Below are 24,758 nucleotides of genomic sequence, written 5' to 3' on the forward strand. Positions count from 1 at the left end.
TCGGACGTCTATATTTGTACCCTTTCTACTGGATGTTCGAAGGTTTGATTGGCAGCGTCGTTTATTTTGCTTGCTCAAATTCCATTTGCATAAAGATGCATCTCGCGCAGGATTCCGCTACCCAAGATTGGCAAGTTGGCTGGAACGCTGCTCTTCCGAGCTGGGGTTTTGCCCGCCCCCGGTCTGAACAGCTCTGCGAGGTTGAACCCTCCTCCATACTGTCAGCCGTAGCCAGGCTCGTCGAACAACACCAGTTCTTCGCGATGTGAGTTGCTAATATACAGCAAGCCATCGAATTGATTTTGCAAGTTTCAAAGAACGAGCTGCGAACTATAGAAAAGTAAGAATGAGACCTGTAGGAGAAGAGTCCGGCCAAGCCCCTGCATGCAGGTCGGCTGGCAAGCGAGGCGGGCGTGTTTGAACAACGTCGTATCGCGCCAAAGAATCTCCGTCGTGACATGTGAGCGGCGACTGAAGAAATCCATGCGCGCTGCGCGCTTCATCCTTTGCGTCTGCATTATCATGAAGATTTAACCAAACCCCAGGTATGGAGTCACTAGAGACGATGGAGCCAGGGCCTATGCAGGGAAACGAGGAAGGGCGACCCTCGGCGTCAGCTGGCGCTCCGCCCGGCCCCAAAGAAGAAGCGGCGCCTGCAACACCTCCCACAGCACTCCGCGGAGACTCCACAACTACCGATCTCAGCGACAACCACGGCATCTCATTGCGCGCAGTTGACCCTGTGTCTGTGCGATTGGAACACCTCACAGTTTCAGTCGATGAATCGCCAACGGCACTTGCTCGTGCCTTCTCGAAGAAGAAGGCGTCACCAGAGACCAACCATGTCAAGACTATACTTGACGACATTTCGGCGGACATGCCAAGTGGAAGCCTCACAGCCATCATAGGTGGAAGCGGAAGCGGAAAGACATCGTTACTCAACTCCATGAGTGGGCGTTTGGCAGTAGGAAACCGACTTGCCACTTCAGGAAGGACCCTATTCAACGGTAGCGAAGATGTATCCGGTATCAAGAGCGCATATGTTATACAGCAAGATATCCTTCTGCCGACGTTGACTGTCCGAGAGACTCTGACGTATGCTGCCCAACTGCGACTACCCTCTTCTGTTGACGCAAAAGAGAGGAAGCAGCTGGTTGAAGAAGTCATCTTGGAGCTGAGCTTGAAAGAAGCTGCAGACACCAGGATCGGTAACAACGCGCACAAGGGCTGCAGTGGCGGAGAGAAGAGGAGGACGAGTATTGGTGTCCAGCTCTTATCAAATCCTTCGCTTTTGTGGCTGGATGAGCCGACCACTGGACTAGACTCGACAAGCGCCCACCAGGTGGTGAAAACCCTCCAAACTCTTGCTCGGAATGGACGGACCATCATCGTCACCATCCATCAACCGCGTTCTGAGATCTGGGATCTTTTCGACAATGTCATCCTCCTATCACGGGGCAGTCCTGCGTATGCTGGCAGCGCAAAAGAATGCCTTCCGTACTTTGCTAAGCTTGGTCATGAAATGCCTCCGTTTACAAATCCAGCGGAGTATCTCATCGACGTCGTCAGTGTCGACAATCGGAGCGTAGAAGCAGAGAAGGCGGCACAGGATCGAGTTGGTCGCGTAATAGAAGCATGGCGGACTCACTGCAGCAGTAGCGTTCAAGAGAAGTCCGAACCACCAGCTCCGGCCACTACGATGACGCACGATCAACGGAAGAAGCAACGTGCCAGTAAAACGTCGCTCATCCAGCAGACTCGCGTACTTACCGCACGAACTTGGACTGTGACGATTCGTGACCCAATGGGTAAGACGTTCAATATGAGCTCTATAGATCGAACGCACGCTGACTTGGTTGACTCTAGGCTTGTTTGGAAGTCTTGTCGAAGCCATAGGCATGGCAGTCATTACAGGATGGATCTTTTTGCAGCTGGATGGCTCACTATCTGGTATACGATCCCGACAAGGAGCGTTGTACAACGCAGCGGCGCTGCAGGGCTACCTCATCTTGCTCTACGAGACATACCGACTTACAACCGACATTCAACTCTTCGACGAAGAGGCGCGACAAGGTGTCGTCAGCATACCAGCCTTCCTTATGTCCAGACGACTAGCCCGAATTCTGCTCGAGGATGTACCAGTGCCTCTCATCTTCTCGTTGATCTACTACTTCTTCTGCGGATTTCGCGCGGACGGAGGCCAGTTCCTTACGTTCTTCGGTATCATACTGTTACACCAGTACATCGCCGTATGCTTCGCTATGACCTGTGTCGCGTGCTCAAGACACTTCGCTGGAGCGAGTTTGGTGGCTAATCTAGCCTACACCTTACAGTCTATGGCTTGCGGTTACTTTATCCAGTCGAACACGATCCCCATCTACGTACGCTGGACGAAGTGGACAGCCTATGTCTTTTACGCTTTTGGAGCACTGTGCGCCAACGAATTCTCGGGCTCTTTCTACGATTGTCCATACGAGGGCGGACGATCAAACCCAGCCTGCAAAGAGTACGATGGAGAGTTCATCATGGACTCTCTTGGCTTCCCGAACAACTGGGTTTGGAGGCCAATACTTGCTCTTCTTGGATTCGCCATCGCTTTCTACGTGGGAGCGGGAGTTTTGCTAAAGTTTTGGAATGCCGAAATCGCCATGGCTCGTGCCAGGCCATCAAACACGGACGCCTCTGCTGGCAAAGAAAAGATGAGCGAGCGTGTGGCAGATAATGTCCGGACGATCGACATCCGTTTAGAGGGCTATGGAATGGACGTGGAGAAACGATCGCTACGGAAGCGCTGGACCAAGAACATCATCAAGCCTCTTACCGCCGACTTCTTCCCGGGGTCGCTGAACGTCATCATGGGACCTTCGGGCTCTGGGAAGACATCTCTGCTAAACAGCATGGCGATGAGACTCAAAGACGATACATCCACGCGGTACAAGCAGTACGGTACCATGAGCTACAACGGACTCATCCCGGCCAAAGAGGTCGTCCACTCTATTTGTTCTTTCGTCACCCAGGATGACGACGCCTTGCTGGCGTCACTCACCGTACGCGAAACGCTTCGTTATGCAGCGGGCTTACGACTTCCGAAGTGGATGTCGAAAGAGCAGAAAATCCAGAAAGCCGAGGAGATCTTGCTGAAGATGGGTCTCAAAGACTGCGCAGACAACCTCATTGGTAACGACCTCGTAAAAGGCATCAGTGGAGGCGAGAAGCGTCGAGTGACTATCGCAGTCCAAGTTTTGACGGAACCACGCGTACTGTTGCTTGATGAACCGCTGTCTGGATTGGATGCCTTCACGGCACTGTCAATCGTGGACGTACTTCGTGGTCTAGCACAAGAAGGCCGCACACTCATCGTCACCATCCATCAACCTCGCAGCGATCTCTTCGCGCATTTTGGTAACATTCTGCTCCTAGCCCGCGGCGGACACCCCATCTATGCCGGTCCTGCCGACAACATGTTGGGCCATTTCGCCAACCTAGGCTACGAATGTCCTCGCCACGTCAACCCAGCGGATTTCGCACTCGATCTGATCACTGTTGACCTGCAGCACGAGAGACGTGAGGCGGCCAGTCGGAAGAAAGTACGCAAGTTGGTCGAGTCGTGGAATGCTGATGTCTACCCAGTCGCGCGAACTGGGTCGATTACCACGCCGGCGGAACTGGGAAGCATGGCACGAGAACCTTCGTCTTTTGCAGCAGCGTACTCGATTTTGATTCGGCGTGCGACGAAGAACATGTTCAGGCAGCCAGACATTCTGATCGCGCGCGTCATGCAAGTTGTCGGATTGGGTATCGTGCTTGCGCTCTACTTTGCACCGCTCAAGACCGACTACGAATACGTGCAAAACAGGATGGGATTCCTTGTCGAAATCGCCCCGCTCTACTTCGTCGGCAGTATGTAACCTTCCTTCCCATATCCTCTTACCATGCTAACCTCAGTCAGTGCTCAACAACATTGCTGTCTACCCAATCGAGAGAGACGTCTTCTACCGCGACTACGACGACCGCATCTACGGTGTCGAAGCCTTCTTCCTGACCTACATCTCTATAACCACGCCCTTCGAAATCATAAGCTGCCTCGTCTTCTCCGTCCTCGCCGTCTTCGCCGTTGGTCTAGAACGCAACGCGCAAACGTACTTCATCATCACGTTCAACGCCTTCTGCATCACCAGCTGCGGCGAGAGTCTCGGTATCGCTTTCAACACGCTCTTCACCCATACTGGCTTCTCGGTAAACTGCATGTCGGTTTTCTTGAGTGTTGCGCAGGTCATGGGTGGTGTGTTGTCGCTCGATGTTCCAGACTTTTTGCAGGCGTGGAACCATCTTTCGCCCGTGAAGTGGGCCGTTGGTAATATGGCGCCTTATACGCTACGTGGCCTAGAGTTTACATGTGAAGACTGGCAGAAGGTGAATGGGCAATGCCCTATCCAAACCGGAGAGCAGGTGCTGGACTTGTACAAACTGAACAAGAACCCGGAGATGAATCTCATGGCTCTGGGGATTTGCGCTATCGTTTATCGGTTCCTCGCCTATGTCGTTCTGAAGATGGTGAAGGAACGCTGGATAAACAAGCTGTGGAGGAAGTTGGGTGGCGGTAAGAAGAAGCAAACCAATCAGGCACCACAGTCAGGATAGCTGGCTTGCGTCTATGCATTATGACATTAGGAAGCGGCTCGAATTGATGCATCCAAATTCATGAATATTTTCATACACCGTTTACTCATTCATCGTTGAAGATGGCTGAAGTGATGCAGTATCATCAACATCATCCAGTAACAAGAAATAGACCCAGCGCCTACCATGCATGCAGAAAACACCAGGCCATCATAAGACGTAATCCGTACCAGCAGCGAGAAATGTCAAGGACCGCCGAGCCCAGAAGGCTTCTTCGACACCATACAAAACATCCAGCCAGCGTCTAAAGGCGATGGCCCCATAGATGAAGACTGTTACCGTTCCCCCTGTTCCTGGTATTGTCCCAACCAGCATCCTTCATCGTCAAGACCCTAGAAACCGCGTCGTTGTACTTGAACGTTTGACCCTTCTCCCACAAACCGTTACCCAACTCGATACACTCCGTAACCGCACAGTGCTCCAACTCGTCTTCCGGCGTGCCATCGTTGCAGATCTGGATGAGGCGGTTGAGGCCGGTGGTACTAGCCGCAGCGAGCGGTTCCAGAGGCAGTTGTGAGCCAGGAGAAAGCCAAGGGCAGATGTTGCCTGTGATGCGGTAGAAGATGGTGTGCTCGGCCGACTCGACGAGCATGACACCTGGAGGAATACCGCCAGCGATCTGACCGACATCTTGCTGCGCAGGCTGATTTGGGTGTCCGTGGTTGCCGTCGTGGAACATGGGTGCGGGGCGGAAGTGCTGGGCGCCTGCCATGCCAGGAGCCACCATACCAGGCATCATACCACCGCCCATCATCATACCAGGCATGGCTCCACCAACAACCCCACCCATGGCAGGTACGTTACCGAAAGCGAGACCGCCTCCCGCCCACAGCGGCGCTGCGGGAGCGAAAGGAGGCACGACGCCGGCGATAGCGCCTGGAGGAGGCGGCGGGAACGGTACACCGCCCGCGTGCAGACCAAAGCCTATACCGTGATGAGCACCTGGAAGAAAGTTGCCCGCGCGGATAGGAGCAAGTGGACCGCCAGCAGGCCCCATGTATCCGCCCATCATGCCGCCCATCATAAAGGGGTCCATGACGCCGACAGGTGGGAAGACGGGTGGAAACGCACCTATGCCGACACCACCGAATGGTGGAGGGATGCCGTATGCTGGTCCGCCGATGCCGATTCCGAGGGGAGGACCGTAGATAGGGGCGTGTTGCTGTTCTACGACAACTTGGGCACCTCCTGCGGGTGCGCCGGGTTGATGAGCTGGAGGTGCAGGACCGGCGTTATAGGGAGGAGGTGGTGGTTCGCGGTTGATGTTGGGGTTGTTACCGACGTTGGCTAGCCAAGGTTGACCTACTGGAGGGCCAGCAGCCATCAGTGAGCAAGGTAAATGTATGAAATAGAAAGCGGAGGGTGGCAGCTGGAGTCAGGATGAGCTGACAGACGTGGTGGCTCTGGTTTGAGACACCTAAGAGATATAGCAACAGAGAGAGGATGCGAGAGGATGAGGGAAAGAACAGCAATGTATACGAGCCTGAGTCTTCCATTTATATGTATATGTGTAGTGCTGAGGCTGCGTTCGATGGTCTGGAGATGCGTGAAGTTGGAAGTGTTGGAATTTACGAACAGCGGAGGGTTCACATAGTATCGCGGTAGTTCAATGTGCCCATCAATGAGGGTGGTCGTTGGGTGTGATGAGGACGGAGGTATGTTTGAATGGCGAACACGTCAATACATCGCCATTGACCATCTTGCGCAAACATGTCAGCGACCTACGCAGACACTCTTCAAGACAGCTGCGCGCATGATGATAAAGGAAGCACTGTGAATCTCAGCGAGAGCTGTGATGTGACCTGGAGTTCGCAGTGGACGCCGATGGAGAAGCAACATGGAAGGAGAGAACAGGAGAAATGGAGAATCGTGATAAGTTCCTCTCGCCCCGAAGTAAGCCGACGCTTGTTTGTTTACATGGCAGCGAGGGAGTGATAGCGCTGAGGTTGGAGCTACGATACAATCTCAAGGTCGCGAGCGGCATCATGGCGGCCAAAGAACGCTAGCATCGGACATCGGCGTCCACGGGCACCGAGCGGCCGTTGGCACGTGACCTTCGGCTCCAAGTGCGCTCCCCCATGGCAGCCCAGCGCCAGCTTCCCGGCGTCCGCAATGCCTCCCACTTTTGCGCTCAACTATGCTACGCGTTCTAGCTATGTCCATCACCTGCATCATATAATCAGACATGCGACATATCCATCAGCTCTAGACCCATTAGCTCGCAATCGCCTAGCGAAATGACACCGTCCGCGAACCTACCGACACCACCTGGGCACCGAGCTGCGCCGGCCGACATCGAATACATGGCGTGTTCTGGGTCTCGCGCACCACTCATATGTGGAAACGTTCAACGAACATGATCGATTTGTGATTAGACGCGAGAAATGTTGGCGCCCAAGTATACGAGAGTTATGGAAGACATTTGCTGCCGCATGTCGGATTAGCTGAATCAATCCCACATTTCGGGCCTGAAGACACCGGCATTCAATGTCGACCGCCGGCGTTTAACCAGCCACGCTAATGCCAGGCCCACTACACGAGCCATTAGGCGACAATAAGAGGCCGGCGCAGATAATCTGATCATTTCTAGAGACAGAATAGTACTTCAAAATGTTACTGGTCGACTTTATCAGCATCGGCATTCATCCAGACTAACTATCACGATACCGGTATCTCGGCTTCTCTATCGGCCTGCTACCATATCCCAGGGACAAACTGCGGAGTGCGGAGTAATCATGCCAGTATCTCCGCAAAACTCACTAATACCTAGGGCACACATAGGTACCTTGTCTACTTAATGATTAACTCTGGCTATTCTCAAGTCTGCCACATTCGATCGAAGAACGATTATTTCACCGCGAGATGTATGTCTCCATCACGGTCTGGACAGGCTTGCTGTACACCTTAACGCAGGTACATGCATCATCACAGACCCTGGCGAATCGACCATGGCTAGATCCAGCACTGCCAAATGAACAGCGATTGCAACTTTTCCTCGACCAGTTGAACAACACCCAGAAATATGCTATGGTACAAGGCGATACCGAGCTCGATGACAACGGAACTGGAGTCAACCCTTGCATAGGACACATCTCTGGCAATGAGACTCTCGGGGTACCCTCGATTTGCATGGGAGATGGCCCAGCTGGGGTTGGAAACAACCTGAACAACGTCACCGCCTTCCCGGCCCCAATCGCCGCCGCGGCTTCGTGGAATACTACCCTCGAGTACGCTTATGGCCAAGCATTAGCCCAAGAACATATGGCAAAGGGCCGCAATGTCGTTCTCTCACCGACTATCAACATCCTTCGGTCGCCACTATGGGCCCGCGCAGCCGAGACCTTCTCAGAAGATCCATGGTTGACTTCCCGAATGGCCGTGGCGGGTGTTCTGGGCGTCCAAAGTCAAGGAGCTTTAGCTTGTCCCAAGCATCTTGCTGGGTACAATCAAGACACTAATAGATTCGGGGTGGGTCCTGATTGGGATACCGTTGACGTCCACATCGACGAGCGGGTTCTGCACGAGCTTTACCTACCTGCTTTCAAGGCGTCTGTTCAAGAGGCAGATGCCGCCTCTATAATGTGTTCCTACAATAAGCTGAACAGCTTCTTCGCTTGCGAAAACGACTGGCTTCTGAACACTACATTGAGACAAGAGTGGGGGTTTCAAGGCTTCGTTGTCGCTGATTGGTACTTCTCCACACGAAGTACGGTTGGCGCTGTAATGGCTGGTCTAGATATCAGCATGCCTGGAGGTTCTCTCGAGGATTCATATGGATTTCCAGCCTACTACGGAGACCTTCTGGTCGAGGCTGTCGAGAACGGAACCATACCAGCCTCGCGCATCGACGACATGGTTGCAAGAACGTGGCGATATATGTTCAAGCTTGGAATGGTCGACAATCCAGTCACTGGAGATGCAGAGTCGGTGGCAAGAACACAATCCCATCTTGATCTGGCTCAGAAGATGGCTGAGGACGGCTCCGTTCTTCTTAAGAATGACGACCATACGCTACCTCTCTCGCGACAGAAATACAAGCATGTTGCCGTATACGGTGTTGACGGAACCAACCAAAGCCAGGTTACGGAGAACCACGGCGGCTTCGTGATCGACACGACAATGGTAGTGCAATCGCCTTTGGACGCATTGAAGCAGCGAGCTGGCAAAGAAGGCAACATGACAGTTACTTACGCGGAGGCCTATCCTGGCACCGGGCAGTTTCTAACGGTACCTTCCAGCATGTTTGTCAACGATGGTCTGAATGTCACATACTACACCACCACAGACTTTTCTGGGCCCATCAACCAGACGGACTTCGTACCCAACATTACCGCAGCCTCCTTCCCAAAGGAGCTCTGGGTGTCATGGCCCCAAGTCTTTTCTTGCGTTTACGAAGGCACCTTCAAGGCCAACACGAGCGGGATGTACCATTTCTCCCTAACCGGCCAAGGAGACGCCATACTTCACATCAACGGACAAGTCATCGCCAACATGTCGAAAGCGAACTTTGGCAACACCATCCAAGGTATCGCGAACTTGACAGCCGGAGATGAAGTTTCCCTGGCCCTGAACTATTCCATGGGCTACTCGTTATCCACTGGCGCATATGGGGTCACACTGGGAGTCGATGTAGGCAACGAAGCAAGAGACGAAGAAGCAACTTCACTAGCAGAAATTGCTGATATCAGCATTATCTTCGCGTCCGATAGGCATTCCGAAGGTGTTGATAGCAACATTGGTCTTTCTCTCCCCGGCGACCAGGACGCAGTCATCTCTCGGATCGCCAAACGTTCGAGGAAGACAGTAGTTATCCTCAACACCAACTCCGCCATTCTCATGCCCTGGATCGATGAGGTCGATGCCGTGATGCAGTCATGGTATGGAGGTCAGCAGATTGGCTTGGCGCTTGAGAGACTGCTGTTCGGCGATGTCAGTCCGAGCGGCAAATTGCCGGTGACGTTCCCCAAGACACTGCATGACGCTGTCCAGATCACTTCAGATCTGATCGTACACTATGAAGAAGGGCTGAACGTTGGATACAGGTGGTACGACGAGCACAAAGTCGATCCGCTGTTTTCATTTGGCCATGGACTCACATACTCGACGTTTGAACTGGACAATCTCGCTGTGCGTGTAGCAAACTCTACTGCTACATCTGGTTCTGAGCGCGTCATCTGTTCCACAATGTTGACAAACACTGGAACAGTCTCTGCGTCGGAAGTGGTTCAACTTTACGTGTCCTATCCGGAGGCAGCGCGTGAGCCTCCCAAGCTGCTCAAAGCATTTGCTAAAGTGCACCTCGAGGCAGATCAGAGTACAGATGTTCCCCTGGAGGTGCTTATGGATGATTTGAGGATCTGGTCTGAGCAGACGAAGGACTGGGATTTTGTACATGGTGAGTATAACTTCCTTGCCGGATTCTCGGCGAGCGATATCAAGGTAGAGGGAAAGATGGTTCTTTAAATATGCTACAAAAAATTGAGTTCGAGTATACAGTACTATCGCGAATCATTGATTATGTGACGTTGTTAGCGGCATTCAGGTTTGTGATAAGAATGCGCCTTGGCCAATATTAAACCCAGCATTGGCGAACAAGAAGGCCCAGGCTTCGTCGTCTACAAAGTCAATATTGAAGGTTGATGCATCTTCCGACGTAGAATCAAAGGTGGTCTGATCATTGTACGCTGGGGCGATATCAGGTCTCTGCATAGTCTGCGCATGGGCGGACGCAGGTTGGTGGCTGGCCGGGTCCACGGCCGCAGCGGACGCGGCCGCTACGTGCGAAAGCGAAGATGAATGACGCGCCTGCATTGCTTCGTGCTGAGTGGAAACATTGCGCAAGAACGCTGCTTGCAATGCGCAGCTTGTGCTGGTTGGCGCTTGGAGTTTCTCGAATACTGTCGCAGCATTGCGAATGCTATCCAGCGCTGGCATTTCCATCTCGGACCGAATATATGATGGTGCTGAAAGTAAGAGCTATATTTAATGTAAGTAGTTGGCTTTATAAAGGCAAGTTATGAAATACCTTGATGAGGAATACTGCGGCATAGGCGATCATGACATGCACACTGTCCTGAGCAAAGTACAATAGTTGAGATGCCGAAGTTTCAGAAACGAGTTTAAGCATGTCAAGTGCGCTCGAGTAGCTGTTCCAGATAGCTTCTGTATCGACAGAAGTCACAATATCCTTCAATTTGATGGATGCGCGTAGTGAGGAAGTGTATAAGAGTAGTCGCGCGTAGCTGCCATAGAACGGGATCAGAAATGACTAAGAAATGGTGGGCGAAGTCAGTACACTTCTCGCATCAGTTCTTGCATGGATCTTACTTACATGACAGTCCTCGCCTCGCTCAGATACTTTCCCAGTCCACCTCTCTTGCCAATTCACAATTTCTGCATCAACCATACGTAGCGTGGATCGATAGCGCGACGCTTCGTGCCGTTGCTGTTGAGCATATTGTGTCGTCATCATCTCACAGTGGGTGGACGTGATGAGGCGAAGGGATACAAATGCGCAAAGTAGCCGGTCGTTGGCCATTTCAAGAGGATGTAAGTACCAGTTGCTCACTGATTCCAAATAGTTGCTCCTTTCGATCATCCAAGGCTTGCCGGTCTGCAAACTGATGCTGTACGCATGTCAGTATCTTGTGATAAGGTCGACAGCACCTTATCCCTACCTCCTGTCATAGACAAATAGCACTAGCCAGGTCCTTTCTATGTTTCTGAACTGCATCGCCTGGTAATCAGACAGGTTCTCTGAAGGTCTCATGCCATCGGTTCCAAGATGATGCCAACTAAGCTCAATGGCCATCCTGATGGCATAGCCTACATTTAACCATGCACGATTATCACGGGGCTCTTTCCAATATGTCAGGATTAATATGGCTTGGACCGTCTCAACAGATTTTGCACCGCGGCGAAAGCTCTCTAGAAAAAGCTCTTCGGCGTGAGAAAGCAAATCTTTTCGCAGCGCAGGATGTAACAGCTTTGCCGCTGCCGCCAGAATGGCAGTGAATAGAAATGAGGACTTCTCCCGGACGTACTGAAAGGTATGCAGCGAAGGGTCCAGTTGACTGATGAAGGGGTTGAGGTGCTTCATGAATCCAGCGAATAGCTCCATAGCAAAATGAAGGTTGACTACTCCTTTGATAACCGGATCATTGTCTGAGGTGTCCTCTGTGCATTCTTCGGACGCATGCCCGTGTTCAGTACTTAGTACATTCTGCAAAGAGAAATCTCCTCTTGTGATCTGTCGGTTGAGTATATCAGAAAGCCGAAAGCCTCTGCTCTCCGTCCAGAAATCTTGGCTTGAACGCTGGGCTGACTGGGGTTGAGAACGCAGTCTAGGAGCTGATCTTTGGGCGCAATGTGTACCTGCCAATGTATCCGCATCACCCGCTACAACACCGTCATGGTCAACATGTTGAGCTTCGCTGTTCCATGATGTCGTCGCAGCATTGTCTTGACCTGTTGAGCTTGGTTTCTGCAATCTACAAATCACATCAGCCATTTCCTATCGCATGGAAAAAGTAGGATTGACAAACTTGAAGCCGTGCTTTCGACCGCGCCGGTGGCCAAGAAAGTCACACTGCAACGATTTGCGCGTACACCTCACGCACTGTGTATCTTGCGCCGTCTTGTGGCACTTCATCTTGACCTTGCGACATTGCAGGCAAGCGTGTGGTCTTCAAACAGATCAGTCGCGCAATTGCAGTCGACCCGGAGCGGACTCACACGGCTTTCGCAGGTTGGCGAACGGGCGCGTCATCACCCTCTGTCATCTTGAGTATGTTTATCAGACATTGAGATGAGATCGGACTAGAATGGACACAATAGTAATATTTGCGTAGTGCATTGTTGGAAGGAGTAAGGCATCCAGGTGTCTTATCGCTATCTTCGTACGCTAACCGCTTTGGAAGCCTTCCCGAGGTCCTTTCTGACATGACACCTGCTCCCATCGTTTTCCCTCCACGGCATTCAAGGGGAAAGCTCGACGCCCACTTACAAAGCTCTTGCAGCGATACGAACATCTCGGAACCGCGGACCCCGCACGGCTCTTTCAAACCGGTCTCAGCACTATGCTGCCACTTCGGTCCACTTCTATCATTCGTGCAGATCGCCGGTGTTCTAATGTAGACTGAGTCGCCGGCGACATGGTACGTGCCCTCATGACCTTATGCATCCATGCACCATACTATCGCATAGGTTTTTCCTGAATACCTTGGTAGTTCAAGTCAACATCAACTCAACGCACATCCAGATACTACGCAACTAGCAACATGACGCAAATACCACGTTCGAAGGCCAAGACGGCGCACGTCAACATGATGACCGATACCATCATAGCAAACCTACCGGCAGATGCACTTCGAAGTGTGATCAGAGTCATCTTGACAACGGAGCCATCAGTTACAAGCATCCTAGAAGAACAGACGCGGATCTATCTCAAGAAGACCGCCAATCAGCCCGTCGATCAGCTGTTTCAATCGACGACCGAGGGGGTTGCCTCAACCTCGAACTTCACATGGGCCCAGCAGCGCCTACGTTGCGCCATAGGATGTGGATTGGTTCTCGACAGCTTCCCAATACTCAATAAGATCGTAGACGAATCCGTCAGCCTTGTCGATGAAAACACCGTGCCTCGGTCGACAGAACTCAACCACAGTTTAGCCTCTGTCGACGGTGACATCGTGCAGGCCTTGACTGCGATTCAAAAGCGCTTGTTGTCCGATAGTGGCAGCAGAGACCTCAACGAAGAGGAGAGACCGGTGATGGACTCGCTCTTCACTTCATTGCTACGATGTCACCAAAGATGGCTTGCATCTGCGCAAGACTTTCCTTTCGAACGAAGCACTGCAGTTCTTGCGACTATGCTTGGCCGCGAAAGCGGTATACCGACACTGGTTCATCAGAATAGCTCTTGCGAAAGTCAAATTACCGGACGGAAGACATCAACCTCTATCGAGACTTTCAAAGTCAAGGGTATCGAGCTGCCGAAGCTGTTCGCGGGCCTGTGGCAACTGTCTAGTCCATCATGGGGTACTGCGTCACAAACACAAATGTTCAAGCAATTTGCAGAGTACATTGCAGGTGGCTTCACTGCCTTCGACATGGCTGACCATTACGGCGATGCCGAGGTTATATTCGGACGCCTGAGAGCCTCGCTAGCTGAACCTGAGGCCGTTTTCGGTGCCACGAAGTACTGTGTATTCCACAAGATTACCGTAACCCCCGAAGTCATCGGCGCCAACGTCACAGAGCGGTGCCAGCGCATGAGCGCCAACAAGGTCGATCTTCTGCAATTCCATTGGCAAGATTACAACGACCACCAGTACATCGAAGCGCTACGACTGTTGCAGCAAGACGAACGAGTTCGACATCTGGGCCTTTGCAACTTCGACACAGCGCGTCTCCAAGAAGTCGTTGACAATAACATCGATGTCGTCACCAACCAGGTCCAATTTTCCCTTATCGATGCACGCCCACGGTTTGGGATGGGCGAGGTCTGCACGAGACACAACGTGAAGCTCCTTACATATGGCACTTTGTGTGGAGGCTTTCTTGCTGAGAAGTGGCTCGGCAAACCTGAGCCACAGCTGTTTGGCCCCGATACAACACCATCGCAGCGGAAGTACTTCGAGATGATCCAGACATGGGGTGATTGGGATCTGTTCCAGACATTACTGCAGACTCTGAAGGCTATTGCGACCAAACACAATGTCTCCATCTCGAACGTCGCGACGAGATGGGTTCTCGACTTCCCATACGTGGGGGCCATCATCATTGGCGCACGCATGGGCGTTAGTGAGCATACGGAGGAGAACCTGAAGACGTATGGATGGAAGCTTGATGAAGAAGATCAGCGGAGTATTGAAGATGTGCTGGAGAAGAGCAGGAGGGAGGAAGTGTTCAAGGTCATGGGTGATTGCGGGAGTGAATACAGGTAGAAGAGAACTGTTGAATTATTCGCCTGGCTTGTACATTGAACGATTTTCGAGTAGGTCCCAGAATAGCTGGTAAGCCTTCGTCAGCAATATGGTTTGGTTGTGATCACAGGCGCGTCGCGTCATTCCAGCCCGCCCGTGCGCTCGCCTCATCTTCATGTGCCAGCTCTGTACGAACTCTCCCTGTCCACGCGGCCGCCTCTCATGCTCATGCGAACCCAGTCCTCTCCTGTACGGACGCCTTGCGGGTTTCGAAATATCAGCAACTGGCATACGCTCGCAAGCGCCTACATCGGCTGCCACGGCTGACGTCACCGCCAAACACGCGCATCATGCCCGCACCACGCGCCTGTCTTTGCCATCGCCTCAGCGTCCATCGCCGCACCGTCGCTCCCAATTCTCACGACCCAGGCTACCGAGCTAATACACACGTGTCACTTCCATGTCCTGGATATGCCGCGAGATACAAACATCGTCGCGCGATTGAGGGCATGGTGGGCTGGTTCACCAGCTCTTAGCATAACGATGGAGACGATGATGGGTACGGTGATCATACTGGTCACATTCATTTGGGACTATCTGGAGAGCTGTTTGCAGCCTCTAGTGACGCCGCGACGCTTCAAAAGCTGGAAATATCGATATCGCGACTGTGTTGAGCGCAACAACTCGTCTACGAACATATGCTCGGCGTGCGCTTGAGGCCCTTACACCTACACACACATCCCCGCCAAGGCTCCCAAGACCATCTCGTGATAGTCGATGCGCCGAGTGAAGCACGGGAAACGGATATGTCATGCGTACATCTCACTCCAAAGCTCAAGAGTTTCCTTCCAGACCAACCACCGTGGTATCCGCATGACTGAAGGTCCGTAACCCGGTTCGTATGATCTTAAGCTGAGATTTACAATTCGGATCCGGACATGCGATCAATGCATCCGTGGACATCCAATCATGCGCGTGAGTTGGTCGTTGCTTGGCCGCTAGCAGAGGCAGTACTGCCGCTGAAATGCCAATCTCATCAGTTCTTGAAGTGTACAGTTTCTGTGCTTGAAACTCACCTAAGCTGTAGAAGCTTATGCCCTGTCCTTCGGGAAGACGTAGTATCTCTCCTTGAACAGTAAAGTAGTCTCCTTCCTTGGCTCCACACAAGATGCGCTCGCCTGGCGGACAAACCACCTCAACCCGCAAGTCGTACAATTGAAAAGAGTCGTCCTTGGCCGATGACATTCTGTTGCCTTTGGAAAGTTGCGTTGCTGATGTTTTGCACGCTCATCCCGTCTCTTCTTGGTTTCTATTGACTCCCCGTTTGGAGAAGGGTGGGGCCACCGGCGTTCTAAGCATGACAGATAGCAGCCGGCATTTCATGACACCCCAGCACGATCGCCGGTTTTCGGGCGCCCTGACCAGCCCCTATCAGAAACTAGAACCCCGCTATCAACGGTTACGGAGTCACTGAATCCCCCGTAGATGCCGAACTGCTTAGTGAGATAAGCTTCCCGCTTCGGCTTGGTACTTGTAAGAACCGTTGCGCGCTCCCATGCTGAGAGAGCATCATCATGGATCTATCAAAGAAGGATGCTACGCAATTTGCGCAAACTTCTGCGTCAAATTCAGACGTCGAACATGGAGCCATCGGTACGACTTATGAGGTCAAACGCGACCTTGGGCGTCGCCATATCAACATGATTGCCATAGCTGGCATGATCGTATGTCAAACACTTCAAAGCATTCTTGTAATCGCCATACTCATGCATCAACTTTAGGGTACCGGACTTTTCTTAGCATCCGGCCAGGCCATCGCTACCGCAGGTCCAGTCGGCGCTCTCTTCGGATATCTGTGCATGGGCTTGATTGCATGCGGTGTCGCCTTGTCTGCAGGAGAGATGTCGGCGTTCATGCCTGTCACTGGAGGATTTGTCCGCCATGCCACGAAGTTCGTGCAACCTGCACTCGGCATCGCAACCGGATGGAACTTTTGGTACACCATGGCAATTACAGCGCCAGCTGAGCTCGCCGCTGCGGCAACCTTGATCAACTTCTGGGACAACAGCATTAACCCTGCTGTTTGGTACTCGGTGTTTATTGTGATCATCGTGATCATCAACTTCTGCGGAGTGAAGGTTTATGGCGAGGTGAGTCCTGACGCAACCTACTTTTGGCTCATATATCTGACAATTCAAAGAGCGAGGTCTTCTTCGCAGCTCTCAAGATCCTCCTCATCATAGGTCTCATCATCGCCGGCCTAGTTGTCGACCTTGGAGGATCCCCTAGTGGAGATCGAATCGGCTTTCGGTACTGGAAGAACCCCGGTCCTTTCAACGAATACATCGTCCCTGGCAACACTGGCAAATTTCTAGGTTTCTGGAGCTCCTTGATCTCCGCAGCCTACAGCTACGCGAACATCCAGGTGGTCGCCATCGCTGGCGCCGAGACAAGGAACCCAAGAGTCATTATCCCGAACGCTATTCGGATGACGTTCTGGAGAGTACTTATCTTCTATGTTGTCAGCATCTTCATCGTTGGCATGCTTGTACCATTCAACGACCCGAATCTTGGCATCTCTACTGGTGATGCTCAGCAGAGTCCTTTTGTCATTGCGTTCCAGCGCGCAGGTATCAACGTTCTGCCCTCGATCATCAACGCCATCGTTTGCACTTCGGCCTTCAGCTGTGGCTCTGCATGCGTCTTCCTTGCATCACGTACCCTGTACGGGCTAGCAGAGGACGGACAGGCTCCCCGCGTCTTGCTTCGCACAAACCGGTTCGGAACACCATACTTGGCGATCGGAGCGTCGCTCATTTTTATGCCACTTGTCTATCTTAGTCTGGGGAGCAACTCATCCGTGGTGTTCGGGTGGTTTGTCAACATTACAACCATTGCTGGACTGATTGGGTGGCTTGTCATCGAGGTCACGTACCTGAGGTTCTACTACGCATTAAAGGTGCAGGGTATCAGCCGAGACCGTAAGTTCACCCCTCTGTTTCTGCCGAAGACTGTGCTGATACTACTAGGTCTCGCATACAAGAGCCCCTTACAGCCATACCTCGCCTGGGTCACCGGTGGGGCGCTCGTCCTTGTCATCTTGTTCTCAGGCTACAGCGTCTTCTTCCCAGGTCGTTGGAGCGTGGGCACCTTTCTCACGTATTACGTCGATATAGCCATCTTCATCTTTCTGTGGGTTGCTGGGTTCTGCTACGCGAGGTCAGGCATCACTGCTTTGCAAGATGTTGATCTATCGGAGATTGCGGATGTTGACCATGACAAGGCGGAGATTTTGGTTTCAGTGGAACAGAATCTCTCATGGTGGAGAAAGTGGGTTATATAGTTTACGGCGGAAACTCGTAAGGTCTATAATGAGAAAGTGCATGTTTTCCAGATACCAAGGCCTCGATGATTTTATGAGTGGCACATGATTAACATACACAGTAGCAAAGGGTAAACAAGATCGGAGAATTGCAACAATATGTGCAGAGTTCATGCTATAGGTATATACATAGAAGTAGAATGAAGCACATCAAGCTTCAACGTGATTGCGAGAAGACGATCCTAGCGCCCAATCCATCGCATATCCAGATCTACCTACGTCTAGTAGGTGGCGACCTTGGGACCGGGAACAGTGTAGGAGTTGAAGTTGGCGTAGATGTTCGCGGTGTAGCCAGAGTCAGTGCTCTTGACGTGGCCGGGGATCTTAGTAGTGGGAGAGGGCTTTCCGGAGCCGCCGCCAGTGACCTTGACCTGAGCGCAAGAGATGTAGAACTGGGGCGGGCTGCCGGGGTTGTGGATACCGAGCTGCTCGATGCGGAGGAGGTACTCTCCAGCGGGGATCTGGGAGGGGATAGTGGTGGAGTAGGTAGCTAAGGAAGTGTTAGATACATTCCAGTGCGAGATTGGAGTTTGTGACTTACCACTCATGTCCCACTTGGCCTGGCCTCCGGAGAAGGTGGGTCCAATCTCCTTGATCTTGAACCAGTCGGAGGAGCCATCTGCAGCGGCAGCAGAGTCGACCTTGGTCATGTAGAAGGTAACGGGACCTTGGTGGTAGACAGCCTGGTCGGCGGTGAAGGAGACGGTGGAGCCAGCAGCGACCGAGACAGTGGTGGTGCCGCTGCCCGAGTTACCGCCAGCATTGCATCGCAAGTTCTTGTCCGCAAGGTCGGTGACAGGGCTGTTGTTGGGAACGGGCCTGATGTTCTGGAAGTTGGCACCCTTCACACCGTTGGCAGTGAGCTGTTGGAAGATGTCTTGTACCTGTTAGTATATGCTGGTGCAGAATGAGTGGTGAAGTGCCATACAGTGACCCGAGGCAACGTTGGCAAAGGCCGCAACGGCGGTGGCGATAGCAACACACTTCATAATGTGAGATTGGTAAGTGAGAGACTGATGAGGATAGCGAATGAACTCGAAGGTACTGATGATCGTGGTAGAGAATACGAGAGCAAAGTCCCCGGTTCTTATATATGTTCTTCCTCACAGATACAACGCCTCGAATGGATACCACTCCATATTGCAGCACGCAGGACATGACCAGAGAGTGTAAACGTCAAGCCATGATTGGCCCAAGCATGAAACTCGAAATGAAGAAACGTCACAGGACAGGCACGATGGGTACCGCAGGGCGGCAAAGAACCCGGGACGTGAGGTGGAGTGTGGATACTCATTGCCGGTGGCAGTTCGTAGAATTTTCCTTCTGGAACGACCTTGTGACAGCCTTCGACGAGGCGAACAAGTGATGGTATGGCAGGTAATATCGCGAGTATGGGGGCTTGACATGCAGGACTGCAGGTCATTGGTCATGCATGCACGAAATGTGCATACCCGACGAATAGGAAAAGCGCATGTGCCGACGACGGTGGGTTCTATCCGTCGGAGCTAGAGACTGGCGCATTCGCTGGAACTGTACGACACTGGACGCCTAGGATAGATTAATATCTGGGGTAATATGTTTTTAATCACCACGGTCCAAGCTAGGGCGGAACTTGAGGCGATGTGAAGAAAAAGGAAACAACACCGATTCGTAATGTCCACCGAAACTGGTTGTCGCACATGTACACCGGTGCACTACGGCAAAATATGAGTCTTGTCTGAACGTCTGAGGTGTTGTTGTTTGTGCGAACGACTCGCAACGGCGTAGATGTTTCATGCCGAGTCATGCGGTTGACGCAACGGGCTGTCGAACGACAAACGAGGCGATGATTGCCACAACCTCTATCGCTTGAAACAGGCACCTGGAAACTTGTATATTACTGTTGCCGAAAGGTTTTTGTGCCAAGGTCTTGCATATGCAGGCGCCATCGTCTCTTCGAGTTCGATCGAGCAATCGATGTGGCGGGTGGCTGGTCAATTTCCCATCTCTTGTCGCGAACTTGGACAAAAGCAACTCTGGAAATCAAAGGGTTGCTCGCTTGCCCTGTGGATCTGGAGTAGGGCCCGCTCTTCCTGTGCCAGTTCGGCAGCGTGGATGTGAGTTCTCTAGACGTGAGTTCCCAGGTCCGTTATCGCGTACTCTGTTCCTTTCGTTGCGAGAAACAGCAGATCTCCAGCATTTTGATGCTTGTGGTGCTGAAGAAGTTACAGGTGATGGCGCGTCACCGGAGCAGTCAAGCAGGCGCGTTTGGTGAGGCCCAGTCCCCTGCGAACACCACTCTGTCGCGCAAGCCAGGTACGGAATCTCGCTGCGCCGTACAGGCTATGTCAAAAGTGCTGTAAATAGGATTTTTACCCCTATGTATCAAGCAAGGTAACGCATCAGCGTCGAAATATCTTGGAGATACGCGCCTGTGGTTCCTAGGTTTACCTGGCTTCCGCGACAGCGCTAGATGCCTTGGTAGAGCTTCATTCAACATACTTGCCTGGAATGTCGTTATCGGACCAAGTAAAGTCGCATGAGGCCCGGATCGCACAGCTGGAGAGTATTTGCTGGAAGCTTGCCACGTTGAGTGGGAGCATGGGGGCAACCTTCCTGCTTCCAAAGCTGGAAGGTTGGGACCTCGGGAAGCGGGGTACGACACGTGATCCCGTTACACGTCGCGTCGCCATCGACACACGCCTAGTACTGACACGGAAAGTCCATGCGAAAACTGTAAGAAGATACGCCAGATCCACAGTCTTATCACATCGGATGTCGTGTTAGGGCAACAGCGTTGGGCGGCAGTTCGAGCGTTATAATCCATCCCTCCAGAGTCAACCTCTTCCACTGTCCGTCTTTCATCTCTTCATCAGTTCGGTGTTTTCCCAATTGTACAACTCAAGAAAATGTCTGCAGAGCTCGCCACTGATCCTAGTCCGCGGAGCGAGAAATCGGTATCTGCCCATCCATTCTCCCCGCTATCGGCATCAGAACTTCAAGATGCTGCGGCAATCATCAAAGCTTCATGGCCAGCGCACACAGACCTGCACTTCAAGGTCGTGACGCTGCAAGAACCACCAAAAGTCGAGGCACTGAAATATCTGGAGGCTGAGCATAGCGGCAAGCCACTTCCATCAATCGCGAGAAAAGCTTTTGTCAATTACTACATCCGGAACACTGTATGTGCAAAGAGGTTGGAAATATGATTCGCGGCTAATCAGTCGGCAGAACAAATTTCACGAGGCGGTTGTGGACTTGACCTCACGTCGCGTAGATCGCAACGTCCTTCTAGGGCCCTTTGTCCATGCCAACGCGGATGGCGATGAAATCGTCGCTATCGAGAAACTTGTCCTGACCGATGAGAAAGTACAAGCGGAGATTGCCAAGCTCGAGCTCCCCCAAGGCACAGTAGTAATCAGCGACCCATGGATCTACGGGTCCGACGGCGTTGGAGACGAAGATAGGCTGTGGCAATGCTTCCTATACCTCAGGGACCCGATGAACTCATCAGAAGCCGACTCCAACCACTACGCAATGCCGCTACCTATCTCGCCCGTGGTGAGCACAGAGAAGATGGAGGTCATTCGCGTTGATATACTACCGACTGGTGCAGACAACACCATCAAGCCGGTTGAAAAGTACAAGATCCAACCGCCCAACGAGTACATACCCGAGGCCCAACAACTGCGGACCGATCTTAAGCCGCTTAACGTTGTCCAGCCAGAAGGTGCTAGCTTCCAAGTCGAACAGCAAGGCACATCAAATGTCATCTCATGGCAGAGATGGAACTTCCGCGTTGGTTTCAACCAGCGTGAAGGTATGGTACTGTACGATGTCCGTTACGACAACCGCAGCTTGTTCTACCGGATGAGCCTTTCAGACATGAACATTCCGTACGCGGACCCTCGTCATCCCTACCACAAGAAGAGCGCCTTCGACTTGGGTGATGTTGGTGCTGGTATCATGGCGAACAACCTCAAGCTGGGCTGCGACTGTCTAGGCTCCATCTACTATCTCTCAGCCGTACTCGCCGACAACCACGGTGGGTCTGTGGAGATGCCCAACGTTGTATGCGTCCACGAGCAAGATGCTGGAATCGGTTTCAAACACACCAACTACCGCACCGGCCGCGCAGTTGTCGCTCGAAACCGGGAATTGGTGCTCCAGAGCATCATCACCGTAGCCAACTACGAGTACATCCTAGCCTTCATCTTCAACCAGGCAGGAGAAGTCGATTACGAGATCAGGGCTACTGGCATCCTGAGCACGCAGCCTATCGACGAAGGTGTTGAGGTTCCCTTTGGTACAGTCGTGCACCCCGGTGTACTTGCCGTCCATCACCAACACATCTTCTCATTGCGCGTCGACCCCATGATAGACGGGTATGACAACAGACTCGTGTACGACGAGGCGTTCCCGATGCCGCGCTCAGACTTCAACCCCCACGGTACTGGCTACTACGTCCAAGAGACCGTTGTAGACAAGTCTGGCGGCTACGATATCGCATACGAGAACAACCGCACTTTCAAGATCCAAAACCCGAACGTGCGAAATCCCATCAACGGAAAGCCAGTCGCATACAAGATCCAAGCGCCGCCGTTCCAAAAGATCCTTTCCGACAAGGACTCTTTCAACTACAAGCGCGCCGAATTCTCCGACCACAACATCTACGTCGTCAAGCACAAGGACGGCGAGTTGTACGCAGGCGGTACCTACACCAACCAGAGTCGTGGTGGAACGGGAGTGCGGAGTTGGGCGGAGAGGAACGACAACGTCAAAGACACGGACTTTGTCGTCTACATCCAAGCGGGCATCAACCACGTGCCTCGTATTGAGGACTTCCCCGTTATGCCTTGCGAGATCATCAAGATCCATATGAAGCCAGTCAACTTCTTCGATAAGAACCCTGCGCTGGATGTACCGCCGAGTGAGCAGGCGTTTAACAAGAGCAGCTTGTTGAGCGAGCAGCACCAGCAGCCTAGTGTTACTGCGACGATTGGTGAGGACGGTACGTGTTGTGCGCCGTCGGCGGCGAAGTTGTAGAGTTGTAGTTTTCACCAATTGAACATCATCACGAAACATTGCGAAAATCATTTGTGAGATACCATGCGATCGTCCAGAGCCAAGATTGATATCGATGCAAAGCTACGAGCATGAAAAAGAATGTCAATATAGTAAAATGCGCTCAAATTGTGGACGAACCATGTCCAACCTTGGAAGGGAAGAGTTGGTCGTGTGCCTGCTCAGCAGGTAAGACGCGCCAAGCCCAGAGTCGCGCTAGTCACGGTCCAAAGCTCATGCCTCGCGGAACCTTCGAAGCCTCAAAGAAACACTCACTCGATCTCCCGCGATATCCCGACCCTCTTTCACCGTGTACCTTCCAGCGATCTCTTCATCAATATCGAGTCTGCAAAGCGATGGCGCCCAACGACAAAGCGGGCAGAGTTGTTTTCATCGGCAACATTCCCTACGGTATGCGACTGCTCACCCTGGCGCCTACATTGACGCCAGATCTTCCAAACCTGCCTCTTTAACACCACTGTAATCCTGAACAGAGCTAATAAACCCAGGCGGCACTGAAGAGCTCATCATCGAAACCCTCGGGCGCGTCGGACAGGTGCTCAACTTTCGCTTGGTGTACGACAAGGAAACCGGGCGCCCCAAGGGCTTTGGGTTCGCAGAGTTCGCCGACGCTGACGCCGCAGCCTCGGCCGTGCGCAACCTCAACGACTACGATTTGATGGGCAGGAAGCTGAGGGTCGACTGGTCCAACGAGAGCGGCTCCGGCGACAACGCGCCTTCCAATCGCGACCAGACCACACAGCCAGCCATGAACGGCCAACAACCAGCAGCACCAGCACCGGCGCAACCGTCGAGCGCGCTGGGTCCTCTTCCACCAGGCGTCGAGCTGCCGCCCAACCTTACATGCCCCGATGCCATCTCGCGCACGCTCTCTACACTCCCTCCCGATCAACTCCTCGATATCCTCTCGCAGATGAAAGGCCTTGTCATGACGGATCCCGCCAAGGCGACCGAGTTGCTGCGACAAGCGCCTCAGCTGGCTTATGCCATCTTTCAGTCGCTACTGCTCCTCCAGCTGGTCGACCCACAAATCCTGACCTCGCTTGTGGAGACATCGGCCGCGCCTGCCCCAGTTGCGCAGGCTCCACCTGTTCAGCAAGTACAGCAGCCACCACCGCAAGTTGCGCGACCGCCTGTGAACTACCCCGGATACCCACCACAAGTCGCGCCTACACCTCCCCAAACTCAGCCACCCGTCGCGCAGCCGTACGCGCAGCCTCCACCGCAACAGCAACCACAAGCGCCTGGAATGGACCAGCAGGCGCTGTATGCTCAAGTCATGGCGCTGTCGCAGCAGCAGATTGACCAGTTGGCACCAGAGCACCGCGCCCAAATCCTGCAAATACGGCAGATGTTGATGGCTGGTGGGCGGCCCTAGTTGCGCCGAGACTTCGAGCAGCTTCATAAGAAGCGGAAAGTTGGCCTTGGTCTTGCTATGAGAGACCGCTTGTTCCACGAGCGGGGCGCGGAGGTCCTTTGGTGCATACTACGCGACGTAGGACAGAGCACAACACAACCTGATCTCATCGCACGGAGCTTACTGGAAATCATGAAATACCCCGATCGCTGCTCCAGGGCGCAGTGCTTAAAAGAAGCGATGTTCTCATATGGCTTGTACAGCTTGAAAACTCTCCCAGAAGAAAGCGAGACCTGGGAAATGATGAGTCGTGATTTGGATGCATCATCAGACTCTGGATTCGAATCGG

At 52.7% G+C, this 24,758-nt stretch overlaps 8 protein-coding genes across 8 annotated transcripts; 5 read left to right on the top strand and 3 right to left on the bottom strand.

Annotated features, from left to right (window-relative positions):
* Positions 1-547: 547 nt before the first annotated feature.
* Positions 548-4,641, top strand: J4E92_003797 (uncharacterized protein; the record flags this gene model as incomplete). Its single annotated transcript, XM_051495191.1, has 3 exons — positions 548-1,808; positions 1,867-3,900; positions 3,950-4,641. The coding sequence occupies 3 exons, from the start codon at positions 548-550 to the stop codon at positions 4,639-4,641; spliced, it is 3,987 nt and encodes a 1,328-aa protein (XP_051354210.1).
* A 283-nt stretch (positions 4,642-4,924) lies between these two features.
* Positions 4,925-6,004, bottom strand: J4E92_003798 (uncharacterized protein; the record flags this gene model as incomplete). The annotated part of the gene is made up of 1 exon (XM_051495192.1): positions 4,925-6,004. The coding sequence occupies one exon, from the start codon at positions 6,002-6,004 to the stop codon at positions 4,925-4,927; it is 1,080 nt and encodes a 359-aa protein (XP_051354211.1).
* A 1,538-nt stretch (positions 6,005-7,542) lies between these two features.
* J4E92_003799 (uncharacterized protein) lies at positions 7,543-10,143 on the top strand (the record flags this gene model as incomplete). Its single annotated transcript, XM_051495193.1, has 1 exon — positions 7,543-10,143. The coding sequence occupies one exon, from the start codon at positions 7,543-7,545 to the stop codon at positions 10,141-10,143; it is 2,601 nt and encodes an 866-aa protein (XP_051354212.1).
* A 2,816-nt stretch (positions 10,144-12,959) lies between these two features.
* On the top strand, positions 12,960-14,627 carry J4E92_003800 (uncharacterized protein; the record flags this gene model as incomplete). The annotated part of the gene is made up of 1 exon (XM_051495194.1): positions 12,960-14,627. One exon carries the CDS (start codon positions 12,960-12,962, stop codon positions 14,625-14,627), a length of 1,668 nt encoding a protein of 555 aa, XP_051354213.1.
* An 813-nt stretch (positions 14,628-15,440) lies between these two features.
* J4E92_003801 (uncharacterized protein) lies at positions 15,441-15,851 on the bottom strand (the record flags this gene model as incomplete). The annotated part of the gene is made up of 2 exons (XM_051495195.1): positions 15,441-15,625; positions 15,683-15,851. The coding sequence occupies 2 exons, from the start codon at positions 15,849-15,851 to the stop codon at positions 15,441-15,443; spliced, it is 354 nt and encodes a 117-aa protein (XP_051354214.1).
* Positions 15,852-16,306: 455 nt separating this feature from the next.
* J4E92_003802 (uncharacterized protein) lies at positions 16,307-17,949 on the top strand (the record flags this gene model as incomplete). The annotated part of the gene is made up of 4 exons (XM_051495196.1): positions 16,307-16,330; positions 16,388-16,756; positions 16,807-17,587; positions 17,636-17,949. The coding sequence occupies 4 exons, from the start codon at positions 16,307-16,309 to the stop codon at positions 17,947-17,949; spliced, it is 1,488 nt and encodes a 495-aa protein (XP_051354215.1).
* A 260-nt stretch (positions 17,950-18,209) lies between these two features.
* Positions 18,210-18,977, bottom strand: J4E92_003803 (uncharacterized protein; the record flags this gene model as incomplete). Its single annotated transcript, XM_051495197.1, has 3 exons — positions 18,210-18,478; positions 18,530-18,865; positions 18,917-18,977. 3 exons carry the CDS (start codon positions 18,975-18,977, stop codon positions 18,210-18,212), a joined length of 666 nt encoding a protein of 221 aa, XP_051354216.1.
* A 1,899-nt stretch (positions 18,978-20,876) lies between these two features.
* Positions 20,877-24,430, top strand: J4E92_003804 (uncharacterized protein; the record flags this gene model as incomplete). The annotated part of the gene is made up of 4 exons (XM_051495198.1): positions 20,877-21,149; positions 21,199-22,978; positions 23,221-23,442; positions 23,541-24,430. The coding sequence occupies 4 exons, from the start codon at positions 20,877-20,879 to the stop codon at positions 24,428-24,430; spliced, it is 3,165 nt and encodes a 1,054-aa protein (XP_051354217.1).
* Positions 24,431-24,758: the final 328 nt, after the last annotated feature.

This window comes from Alternaria infectoria (genome assembly GCF_024043175.1).
Source record: "Alternaria infectoria strain BMP 0036 chromosome Unknown scaffold_5, whole genome shotgun sequence".
Taxonomy (NCBI): Eukaryota; Fungi; Ascomycota; class Dothideomycetes; order Pleosporales; family Pleosporaceae; genus Alternaria; species Alternaria infectoria.